General features: G+C 42.4%; 2 protein-coding genes across 2 annotated transcripts in view; both read right to left on the minus strand.

Annotated features, from left to right (window-relative positions):
* abtb2b (ankyrin repeat and BTB (POZ) domain containing 2b) overlaps positions 1-5517 on the minus strand; it is a gene marked incomplete at its 5' end in the record, with an annotated part of 52550 nt that extends 47033 nt beyond the window's left edge. Inside the window, one exon of the mRNA XM_083893193.1 lies at positions 4626-5517. Coding sequence (XP_083749319.1) covers positions 4626-5517 — 892 coding nt within the window. The remainder of the gene's footprint in view (positions 1-4625) is intronic.
* A 5487-nt stretch (positions 5518-11004) lies between these two features.
* b4galnt4a (beta-1,4-N-acetyl-galactosaminyl transferase 4a) overlaps positions 11005-12871 on the minus strand; it is a 188881-nt gene continuing 187014 nt past the window's right edge. The window contains exons 19-20 of the mRNA XM_083894111.1: positions 11754-11880; positions 11005-11259 (exon numbers count right to left, since the gene is read on the minus strand). Coding sequence (XP_083750237.1) covers positions 11145-11259; positions 11754-11880 — 242 coding nt within the window. The 3' untranslated portion in view covers positions 11005-11144. The remainder of the gene's footprint in view (positions 11260-11753; positions 11881-12871) is intronic.

Consider the following 12871-nt stretch of genomic DNA (forward strand, 5'->3'; position numbering starts at 1 on the left):
TTGACACCTAACACTCTGATGCCAAGACACCATCACAGGTGCTGTTTCCAAGCCAGACTTCACAGATGTGATGCACAGAGGTTCCCTTTCAACAAAACCATTGCAACCAACTCTGCAGTGCACTCAACTGCCTCGTCCAAGATTCCAGCCTCCGTCCAGCCAGGCCTCCTGCTTCCATCATTAGCTACATCCCCAGGCTCTCATGCAGGATGGATTCCCTCAGGAACTATGGCCAGGACTCTGTGGTAATGCATGTGACACACTAGCTGCACATGTTCCAATTTACACAAGCCGAAGCAATATTACCTCCACAATTCTCTCTGGACAGAATAAAGACTTAACCTCGACTCTCCAGGAAATATGATTAGAAAGACTGCATCGAGATGTGAAGGCGCAAATGCTTTCAGATTTGCTGTCACTATTTCTGTGTCTCTATTTGTGTTCAGAGCCCTTTTTCTCCTGACTGTCCGTCAGCGCTTTATACTGTAAACAGTGTTGATAAGCATGACTCATGCTGCTGTAATGTTATAGGAGGAGCAAGGATTGAGATCAAAATAATGCTTGCGAAGAAATAAGCAAGTGAAGACAAGTTAGACACAGGGGAGTAGATCTCTTAAGATGCTTATTTGACTTTGTTAATTAATTCATATCACAAACTAAAACCCTGAGTCAAATCCATGCAATAACCAGCCAAATTAGTTGTGGTTCCATATCTGTGAAAGCATTACTCAAGGTTTTCTAAGAATAGGCCATAACCACACAAGTACACATAAGCACCCGCAGAAGAGCACGCTTAAACATGTGCACACCAGCACTCAAAATGAGTGTTTTCACAGCTGGTACTGGACAAGAAGTTAGTGCAAACAGTGAAATGGACCATCAGTGTGTGTCTGTGTGTAGCCTGAGGTGGTACACGCACCATGTCACACTTTTCACCGCAACATGAATTGCAGTGTTTTGTGAAGGATTATCTTTTAATATCCACTAAACCTTCGCCTAAACTCACCAGGTCAAATACAGGCTTGTTGTTAAAGGCTGGGCAAATATGCCGTGTGCCAAACAAGCATGCCAAGGATGAACTTAAGTCAATTTCACCATAATGTCCTGATATGTTTTCCAAAACCGTATTTGATCGTGCTCCAGATTTGTGGAGCAGGCCATGTATTTTCAGAGTGCTGGTTTCCCCATCTGTGTGACCACAGTGCTGGGCCGCTTTCCCCTGTATCATTCTGCCCACTGTTCCCACGCCTCTTTCTGGGCTAAATACATATTTAGGGAAATACTGAGCAACAAATCATATGCCCCTGTTCTCTCCAAGCGCCCAAAGCCAATTACTCACAACCTCTTTACTACCTTTAAACTTTTGAAGCAGGAAAACAAAAACTTAAGTTAATCTCTCCATGTCGTTTTTGCCGAACACGAATGCTCCCTTTCAACTTGAATTTGCATCAGGTCGTTCACTTTCAAGCACTTACGCAGCCCATCTGCAACCACAATCTTCCACTACTGACCACCACAAAGCTGGCTGGAGCTGCTGAGAGGGTTAAAAGGACGAGTGTCAACTAGAGTCAAGGACTTTTTGAGTCCCTCGAGTCACAATTTTGCATGTCATACTATTGGCCTGCTGCTAAAAAATGAAAACAAATGCAAAAAAAAGTTTAAAAACATTTCAAAAGTCCCACAGAAATGTACAGTATGTATGCCGGTCATAAAGATAAATAATTTCATAGCCACTTCCACTCTCCATTAGTAAAGCTACTACTCTGCACTTTAAAACGCCCCGACGTACCATCAATACAAATTACACCAGGAAGAGCTTGCTCATATTATTTCCTTGTAAAGAGAAATTAATGACAAATGGATTCTTCAGTATAGCTGTAGTAGGCATCGAGTTCAACCCTTCTGAACACATGTAAAGCAGACTAAATAGTTTTCTGTGTGTATGTGAACGTGCTCGTACGGGTGTGTGCCTGAGTAATGAATAAGATCCTGGCACACTGCAACAGAGTTCCTCTAATGCACTCCCTGAAGACCAGAAGAAATAAACAGATAAAGACGAAGTGGACATTAATGCAAGAGAGAGCTAGAATGAGAGTCAGCAAGGAAAGGCAGGAGGAGAGTGAGGGAGGGAGGGAGTTTTCAGAATTGTTATTGGAGCCAAAGAAGTCATTTCTGACTTAAAGAGTTCCAGATGTGGGCCAGCCCCTGAGAAAAGGAAAGAATTGGAGAAATAGAAAGAAATCAAGCAGGAGGGAGGGGTATTTATCAGATGGTGCCCTTCCACACGATCAGTAGTAATACTCCTATTCTGAGACTGGATCTTGGATCTTTGCTTTTGCGTTGAGGCCTGATTGATGGTTGTGATGGTAAAAGAACTTTGGTGGGGGGCTGAAAGCCAGGTTTAGGGTGTGGGGTGTCAGGTGGTAGAGGGGCACGTGGCTTGCAAGGCCCAGTCTTGGGTCTATAAAAAGCCAGGGTGGTCAGAATAATGGCCTTGTTGTTATTACACATACATACAGGACTTTTTCAAAAAACCAGTGACTGAACTCACAAAAATAGTCAACCCAACCAAAAGACATCTGCTTAAATACTGGGACAAAAGCTGCTCTTTAACTTGTTTTGCAATGAAACGGCTCCAACCCAAGCATATGGCAGGAAAACAGACAGTCAATGCACTTGCAGGTTTAAATTAAATAAAAAAAATACATTTTAGAAAGTTGGAAACACTCACCTGTTCTCCACATACTGGCAATGCTTGCAGTGAAACATGCTCGTGCCTGATAACATCTTAACTCCGATCAATAGTGTGCCTTTTAATTGCAGCCATATAATAATGGCTACCTCCACTTATTTTCTCCCTCCCTCTATCTGTTGTGCATTAGGTTCATGGTTGTGTGCCCAGCTTCTCCAGCATTTGTTTTCACTCCCTGCGCATTGGGCTAAGCTGCACGATCACACAACAAAGGGCCATTGTGCTCCAGTTAAAAGCTCTGCTCCAGGGAGCTGGTAGTGGGCCACAAACAAAGGCTGGTTACATTGTCCCAACAGAAGTCCGTGTGCAGAACTTCAGCATAACACTGGGCTGCCAAAACAGCCATGTAAATAAAGTGTGATTTAATTTCACAAAAGAAACAGGAGAAAGAAGAGGAGGCATGCGAGGGTGGAGGAAACGGGTCGACAAGGAGCAGGATGCAGATCTGGAGCCGGAGGAAAGATCCAAGATATGCGGAGATGGTGCTGGGTGAAAAGGTTGCGTCCAAAAGAGAAAGAGAAGGGGAGCAGGATGAGGAAATGGAGGAAGGGAATGATTTTAAAGGAGTGCAGCCAGCACAGCAGGGGAATGAGAGGTGAAGTCAGCGTAAACAGAGAGCTGTGTCAACAGACAAGCCTCCTACATGGACTCTACGGGCTTTGTCCACCCCAAATCACAGCAGCAGAGCAAGTGACATATGATGATGACTCAATCATGCAACTGATGAGAGTGAAGCAGTTAAAATCTAATTCGGCACTTCCAACACAGAACCCCAGAAGCCATTTCTCAAAAAGACGACCTCGGTCAAGGAGTGAAACTGCTTCCTTTGTTCGTATCAGATCCCGCAACACTGTTATTTTCCCATTCTGACACTTTTAATCAGTAAAAAATCCATCAAATGTTAATGCACAAAAGGCTGCTTTTGTATCCAACAGCAGCACAAGACACACTGCACCTTTTCCAAACATGTGGTCAGTGAGGAAGTGGAAAGTGGTGACCACCACTCTAAAGGGCCAGTGTTTGTGTGTGTGTGTGTGTGTGTGTGTGTGTGTGTGTGTGTGTGTCTTGTTTTTGTACCTCTATAGGACTTTCTTGACTGACTTTTTCTGGACTTGTGGGGACCACAGTTAAAGCAGGAGGAGGTTATAGCTAACATGTGAATTGGGTTTAGGTTTAAGTAACTGTTATGCTTAATGTTATGGATAAAGTTTTGGTTAGGCTGCTGTGTGTTTGTGTGTGTTTATTTGTGTATGTATACCTTTGTGAAGACCACAACAAGACTTAGAGTTACTAAGGTACCACAAAGGTATTCGGGAAAGTGATGACATTTTGGCTGATCCTCTTTCTGTTTAACCAGTCACTCCCTGAATTAAATCCTAGAATTAGGCTTATGTCAGGGTATGGTTAGGGTCAAGTATTTAAATGTGATGGTTAAGGTTAGGGTAAGTGTCCTCACTGAGAGAGCTGTAGTGGATTACATTAAATTGTGCCAGGCGACATTTGTGGCCAAATTTCATATTGAAAACGTGTCATGCGAGGACACTTTGTCCAATTTGAGCTGGATTTGTGGTCAAGAATAGGGTTCAGCAGGTAGTACTACACACTGTGTGTGTGTGTGTGTGTGTGTGTGTGTGTGTGTGTGTGTGTGTGTGTGTGTGTGTGTGTGTGTGTGTGTGTGTGTGTGTGTGTGTGTGTGTGTGTGTTACATATTCCCTATTATGTCATAAACACCGACATTGTCAAAGTAAGTGTGTGACAGAACTTTGGGAAGACACCAGTCATATACTCTGCATTACACCAGCACAGAGGACAAGTTGTTGTTCTGAAAGCATTGAAGGGGTTGGGCAGAGAAATTTAAAAAAAATACATTTACCATTTGCGTTCTTCCCGCAGATCAGCTGCTCATAGAGCTGCAGGACACCCCACAGCTCCGCGTCATTGTTCACCACCACCTCCAGAGCCTCTGCGCTCACTGACGCGCAACCTGACCCCGAATCCGGCCCCGAGTGACTCCTCTCGGCTACAAGCACCCGGGCTCCTATCTCCTCCACCAGAGCCTCCATGCATGCAGTCAGACATATCGCCGCGTACTCGTGGATGCGCACGGAGATGCGGGTGTCCACCATCCAGCGGAAGAAGCGCCCCACGGAGAAGGAGAGGCCGCACCGGGCGGACTTGCCTTTCCTCAGCAGCTCCCCGGCGCTCATGCTGTACATGGAGATGGCCTTGACCGTTGCAGAGACGCAGTGGTCGGCCAGGGCCCAGCTGAGCACCAGCCTCATAGCGCTCTGTACCTCGAAGCGTGTGCAGCGGCAGTGCATGACGCTGAGCCGCTGAGCTTCTCTGGAGATGCGGATCAAAGCTCTGCGCAGGAGCGCGGACAGTCGGCGCACAGCCTCCGGTGTGAACACAGGTGCGTGTCCCGCCTTCGCGCTCGCACCCTCGGCCACTTTGCGCAAAATCTTGACCACCTCCTCCTCGGTCCAGGGGAACTCTTCCAGCTCGGGTAAGCGGGGACACTTGGAGAAGATGTCCTCCGGGTCCTCGGGCAGGACCGTGTTGACCGTGTCCCAGCTGTTGTTCCTGCTGTTCATGGAGCCGGAGTAGTACCACCAGTTGCCCCGGTGAGGGGCCGTCATGAACGCCTGCGAGTTAGACTTGGAGGAGGACAGGCTGAGGGATTTGCAGGAGTCCCCGGCGCCGTAGCCCGAGTCCAGCGTCAGGTCCTCCAGGGTTTTCATGTGGACGTTGCTCAAACCAGCCATTATTATTATTATCGTGAAGCGGGTTTTTTTTTTCACACGGAGGCGCGTTTGGGCACAGAGCAGTTTTTACCTGGAAGTCAAACAAACAGAAACTCCTTCAGAGCTGGACGAACTGGTTTACACCGCGCAACACTTGTCTGACACACACAACAAAAACACTACAAAAAAACACTACACAACACAGACGTGTTTCTGAAACTGAAACTGAAACTTTATCTAATGTCAATTGTTAAGAAACCAAACGGTCACGGAAAGTGTGAGTTGCAGCCGACTCACCTTTCCTCCCGGTCAGCGCGGGGATTTAAACTTTCCTTCACGACGACGAAAATGTCTCCGCGCTCCTTAAACGCAACCAGACGCGTTTTCATTGACGGAAACTCAGAGTTTAGCCACAGAACTTGTTTGTTGTTTCCATGAATATCCAGTGGAAGAGAGGAAAAACTCGCGAGTTTACTTCATCGCTCCTCTTTTCCCCGTTGCTTCGTCAGGACTCTACAGGAGCGATCTGACCCAGACACGCAATCAGCTACAGATGTGTGAGGGGCGGGACTTAGCGCTGACTGATAACACGGGAGCACCAATGAGGAAGCGGCACCGTTTTGCGAGAGCCAATCAAAACTGACTCAGAAACTTTCCAAAGTTGGTGAGTATGAACAGAACTTTTGTTTTATCCCATATGTGCATACAACAAATGATCTTTTACAGCTTTTTTTTTTATGATTTTTCTTAACATTGTACACGTTTTTAGTCACGTATGTTTTTTTTTCTTTTTAATCCTATCATATTTTTAATCAATGTATTCATGTTTTCATTCATTATTATTATTTTACTGTCATTCCTTCACTTCTTCAGCACTTATATTCTTTATAACATGTTACTTTTCTATGCTCTTTTTGTTTTGTTTGTCTTATTTTTGTTTATGTTGTGTTAACCACCTTATTTACTGTACCTTTGTGAATGAAAAGTGCATTTTAAAGGTGCATTATGTAATAAATCTAAAGCAACTGGCCATAAAATCCTCCTAATATGTCACAGAGACTCAGGAATAATGTTCATATAACAAACTGAACTCACCAACAACAACAGTACAGACAAAATATTTGCATTTTGCATAAAAAAATATTTAGCAGACTGCAAATCATGTTTATGTTTTGAAATCATGTCTCGGCATGTGGCGCCACCTACCGCTGTCTACCAATCATTGCGGTCAGTTGCGTCTCAGCTGCCGAGCAACCAAGGGTTGCCAGTTATGTCAGAAAACGAAACCTAAAAGACCTCAGTATTTTTAAATTGAATGTAGTAACTGTTTTTGGCCACATTCTTACATATGGCACCTTTAAATAAAATGCCTTGCCTGGTCATAAAGACACACAGGTGAAGGCTTGGTCTTAATTCACTTTCTGCTTTTAATGTCACCTTTTTAAAACTTTTATCATTATAGCCAGGATGATTCTTCCTTATCTTATTTGTGCCTTATTTTTTATCCCTAATATCATATCATTATAACATTGCTCAATTGTCGGTCCCTTCTATACTTTTCTTTTTTGTTTCGTTTTTCTTTTTTTATTGCTCGTGAATCACTTTGTTGATCCAATCCTTTAACCCCTGTGACCTCGAGCACACCTAGCTGTAATTGTTTTCACACAGAGACACAGCATCCTTGAAGCTTCGCGTCAATGTATTTTGTATTTATCATTTCCATGCTTCTTGTTTTCATTCCAGATTAAATATAAGCGAAGCCTGTAATCACATTTTATTTGAGTGTGGCAAAAATGATTCTCGTAAATTACCCGGAACCCAAAAGGCTCATCGAAACAGATTATGTTGACTCATAGGGAAGAACATGGCTTTGTCCCTGCACGTCAGCTAATCTCTTACCTGCAGCCTGTAACCAAAAATGAAATCTGTAAAGCTTTTGGTAATGATGATGATGATGATGACGAAGAGGTGTGGAAGTGTTTGCTTTGATTTGGGGTTTCCACTGAAAGTGCATTTTAAAGGCTTATGCAGGATTGCCCTAAATACTGAAGCACGGTCATCGTGTGAATATTCTTATTTCTACTTGACAACATGTGGTATAATAAAATAAAATGTTCTAATACGGTATTACGTGCAGGTATTAACAGTTGGTACCAGTTCAGCAGAGGCAATGCCTGAAGAAAAGAGGAACCAACATGGAACAGTTTGGCTGTGTTGACATGTTTGTTGATCCTGCTTAAGGTGGTGCAACGTGCATGAGGTGAAATAACGCAATCGAAACATGCAAATGTGAGTCCGTGTGAATCTCTGCTTCCCATCATGCTGCACTCACACAGACAAGAGTGTAGGGTGTGTCTCCAGAGTACAGTACGATTACATAACAGGTTTATGGAAGGACACTTACAATGCATGCCTATGAGACGACGGCACATTATGAAAATGCATTTTTTTTCCCTGTACAGACAAAGACGTGTGAGTTACAGGAATTTCTACAACATTGTATTTCCTTTAAGTGGAAACCACGGCCTTCCGACACACGTCATGATCTATGAATCACTCAGTCAGGGGAACTGAAAACAGAGTCAACCTTTCAGTTCAGTAAAACCTGCCTCTATGTTTCTTTTTTAGTCAATGGTTTCAGAATACACTCCCAGAGTGTAGAGGAGATCACAGGAGTTTAGCACTTGCCTCATCCAAACCTCATGTAGCTGTGGTGTAGACGATGGCTGGTGACCTCATGGGCTCTCTGTGTGCGTTCATGTTCGGGGCCAACATCAACGCATGACCCCCCCCCCCCCAGCAAAGCGACACACTGGGGATCAACGTTTCACAATAACACGCCCTGCAAATGATTAAATGCATTCTAAAACATAGGACCTTTCCAAAACATGTCACTTCTGTTCAATGTGTTAGTTTCAAGATCGCTTCATAACTTTTCACTTTTCTCTGCGTTAGTCATAGCACAGAACGAATGTGAGATTGTGTCAGTTAGTTGGTAAACTGATAGTGATGGCTGAGCAACGGTAAGGTTTTCATATGATCTCACTACAGAAGGTTTTCATAGCTGTTGGTCTGTTTGTTGAAAGAAAAAGAAGAACATTTTAGTGTGGATCTGAATTTCTAAGGTGAATAAATGTACTTTATTGATCCCCAAAAGGGGAAATCTTTGAAAGTTCACTATAGGCTTGATTTAATTTAAGAGGACTCATGGGTCACAGCCAACAGGCAGAATTTATATGTATAAACTATATACTATATACCGAGCATTATGCGACCCATTGGTGAAAAAAAAAAAAAGCACATTTGCACAGGTAAAAGCAGTTACAGTGCACCATCGTGTGGCCAGTCAGGGGACAACTCTTAACATCTTGTCAATACAAAAACAACACTGAGCAAGAGCAACTGAGATAACATTTTTTTTTTTTTTTTTTTTAAAGAACACACTCGTGTGGATGTAAGCATAAAATTTTATTTGCAAAAAAACAACAGATGAAAATAAAAGTACAATACATTCTTAAAACCTTTTCCCTACAAAACAATTTCACAGAAATTACCTTGGAATGTATATTCCTATTTTTATTTTTTATGTTTCATACATATATATATATATATATATATATATATATATGTGTATATATATATACTGTCTTATTTTTAACGCTGTTTTTTTTTTTTTTTTTTCCCTCTTTAAATAATCGCATGTCAATGTTTAACAACTTACTTTACCCTTTTCCTGCACAGGGACAAGAGTCATGGAGGGCCTTTTTTCTTACTTTTGGACAATCACGCAGTCAGTAAGAGATCATTGGCTTCCATCCACACATTTGTCCAGCCGTGAGCCCTCCAGCCTCTCCCCGACAATGTAAGTACCGTGTTGTATAAACAGAGGCATTAGGAGCTCGGCTTCCAGCCAAAGTAACGGGAGCAGGAGTCGTCCTGCGAAACAGCAGCTGCCACCGAGTCTCCATCACACCTCCTTTCCCTTCCCTTCAGTAGTCATTTAAACCAACACTGTCGATTTCATTAATAAGAACACTGGGCTCACCAATAACCAAACCCCCTCCCCTCTAGGTTTATGTGATAACAAAACACCTGTATCCCATTTAAGATAACCATATTTCCTTCATTTACAGTGTAAATCTAAATTTACAGTGACATTACAGTCCTGTTGATAAATAAAGTTGTATTAATCCATGTAATCTTTTGCCATAGAGTCATTATTATTATTATATAACTATAATAATAATAAAAATTATTAATATTATGATTAAAAACTGTCTGCAAACCCTGATAAAAGGCACACATTATGAAACAGCCATGCCTTGTCACATCGTGTCCAGTACATGAGCCGGTCTCCCTTATGCTGGAGCTTTATAGAAGCTCAAAAGACGAGTGTCAGTGTTTTGTTAAGTCAATTCCTGTTTCTGTGAGTGTTTTAATTCCCCCCGAAGCCCAATATTTGTAATGTAACACCCAGCTCAGAAATTGCACGGCGAGACAACTTTAAATCAAAGCTTCTTAGCTATCCCTCCTGTAACAGTTTAATGTTCCAGTTGTCAGTATGAGGTTAGAGATCTGGAAGGAATGGAGGATACCGTAGGTAGAGAGTTTAAATATGTAAACCATCCATACAAATGAACATCCTGTTTAAATAAATACAACTTAAAACAAACTTTAGTTAATAACAAATGAATCAACTCGTAAACCAATAGCTACCATCGATCTGGGTTAGTACTGCTGTTAAAAAAAAACCAAAAAAAAAAACCGCAGAAGGGCTTTTAATGTCGTGTCATGAGATGCACTGATTAGTATGAGATGGAAGATGACGTAAAAAAACAAAAAAGATACAGAAGGAGAGCGACAGACAGAGACCTAAAGACGACAAATCTGTCTGTGTCTGTTTAAAAAAGTATATATATACATATATATATATATATATATGTATATATATGATTTTAAAACTCTCTTTGTTTCTTAATCAGGAAAATATCAGCACCTTGGTCATTCTGGTTAAACGATATTCAACAGGTAGTAGTCAATGTATTCCGAAATCCTTTCATAGCCACAGTTCCCCCTATTTGAGCGACACCGCCGTGTCCAAATCTATCCGAATAACGTTGTATGACACACATTCAGTTAAGCGCCCGCGTGAGGACGTGTTAGAAAAAAACAGATCTTAGGTTGTCTCAACATCCCCTTGTTCGAAAAAAAAGGTGCTTTCTGTCATCATAAGCACACAAAAGCAGCAACCCCCGCCCCACATACATACACACATTCATACAGTATACACACACACACACACACACTCAAAAACAGCTGCATCCCAGTCCGTCTGAAAACATTGCACCAAAAAAAGGGGCAGAGAGAAGGAGAACAAAAATAACTGTCTTCTCTCTGTACAGTAGTAGGCAAAGTGACGACTCAGGTGTGTGTCTGCATAAACAGCTCAAGTTCAAATTCGGACTTTTCCTCATACAGCATACGAGCATAAAAAGAGGGGCCCGACGGCGAAAACGGAGGCATCAATGAAAAGACGCCTGGTTTCGAAAAAAAGGCAGAGATCAGGCAGTGAGCGAGCTACCAACGGTCTCTCTCACACACAGTGAATCTGCAGGTAGGTTTTGGGATCCTCCGACCAGCAGGGAGCACTATCCCTTAGGAGTTTTTTTGTTTTGAGCGTTCCACATGCCTCGTTTGGAGTGGAAGTAGTGAAAGAAGTTCCTCAAACGAAGTCTCTCTACCTCCAAACCGTTCTGCAGCACCCTGAAGTGAAGAGGAGGGGGTGAAACACTGGGTTAAAACTTGGAAATACTTCTTTTTTTTAGCCTTATCAGGGTCATATTACCAATAAACTATATATATGGAACATAGAGTTTTAAGTTATTTTTGAACAATACAGCCAAAACTACATATAGATTCACAAAAGATTTTGGGAGAAAAAAACAATAAAGATCATACTGTACTGTGTTAGGGGAACCTATTACTCGGTCTATGCTCAGAGACCTATTGTCTCATAAACTGTCCATTTAAAAGACATTTAAGACTTTTGCTAATTCAATTAATTTGAATGAAACCCTCTAAGCTTTGTTTTTAAAGAAACTGAACTGAGCTCAACGCTTTATAACAACATTAAAGGTTCTAGAAGTTGCCTGCATCTTTCATTTTGGAGGAAATACAGGGAGCATAGAAACTGATCATGGTAACCAGGTAATGTCTTCAGTCCCTTGTTACTGTATCGATCAAATGGTCAGGGTTACCTGTCCAGCAGCTCCCAGTCCTCTCCACCCCAACGGTCTTTGTATTCCTCTGTGTTCATCCCTCCAATCTTATCAAAGTCTGACTTGTAGATTCCAAACAGACCAAAACCATTCACCTCCCAATAACCTGTAGATGATTAAAAAACAACAACAACATTTGTGTATGCCATTCCATACACACATATTATGTGTGTGTCTGATGCAAGTATGGGTAAATTGGACATGTGTATCACAAATGCATTGTACACTCACCAGTCACTTTATTAGATACACCTTTACTTCATTTATTACTTCATTTACTTATTAGATAGATCTTTTTACAGAAAAGAGTCTTAAAGCGGACCTAGACCGGAAGTTCCTATTAACGCTGTTTTTTAGTGTGTATCTGCGTCATTACCTTGTTTAAGAAGCCCTGAAGGTTCAAAACAAACAGTTCAGCCACTGCTGAGAACGCTGTGTTTTATTGTAATCTCGGGCTCAGCGAGATCTCTGAAAAAACCCGGTCCGGTTACGTAAAAAAACACCGGTTATCCTGAACAGCAGATCGTCCTGCTCCGGGCACTAGTCCGGGCACATCCGGTTGCATACATTGAACCGCAGAAGAAGAATAACGTCCGTTGTGGAGGTGTTTCATAAAATCATAAAAGGGACTGCGGCGGGGAGTCGTGAAGAAGCTACTCGATAATGAGTTGCAGTGCATCCACCGTTCCAGAGGGGGGAGCTGCACTTCTGAGAGCGGGTGTGCTGAATATGTCACTTCCGGGTACCGGCCAATCACAAGACAGTTGGGAAGGCTCTACCCTGGCTGGCCAATCACAACACACTCTGTCTTCTCAGCTCGTTTACAGCAACTAGGAGGTTTTTGACCATAAAAACAAGTTCATGTATGTAAGTAGACCTCCATAACTAACATATATGTGCAACAGGACCACTCTATGTGAGCTTTAAAAAAGAGAAACTGTCCAGTGAGAGGAGAACGACCAGACTTATTCGAAATGCAATAAAGATAACATTAACTCACAACAGTGACTCAAATAACCACTTGCTACAAACAAGGACCGCAGGTGCTACTCCTCATTGATCAGGTGTCCTCTGTCCCTAATAAAATGGCAGGTGAG

This window comes from Microchirus variegatus (genome assembly GCF_963457635.1).
Source record: "Microchirus variegatus genome assembly, chromosome: 8".
NCBI lineage: Eukaryota > Metazoa > Chordata > Actinopteri > Pleuronectiformes > Soleidae > Microchirus > Microchirus variegatus.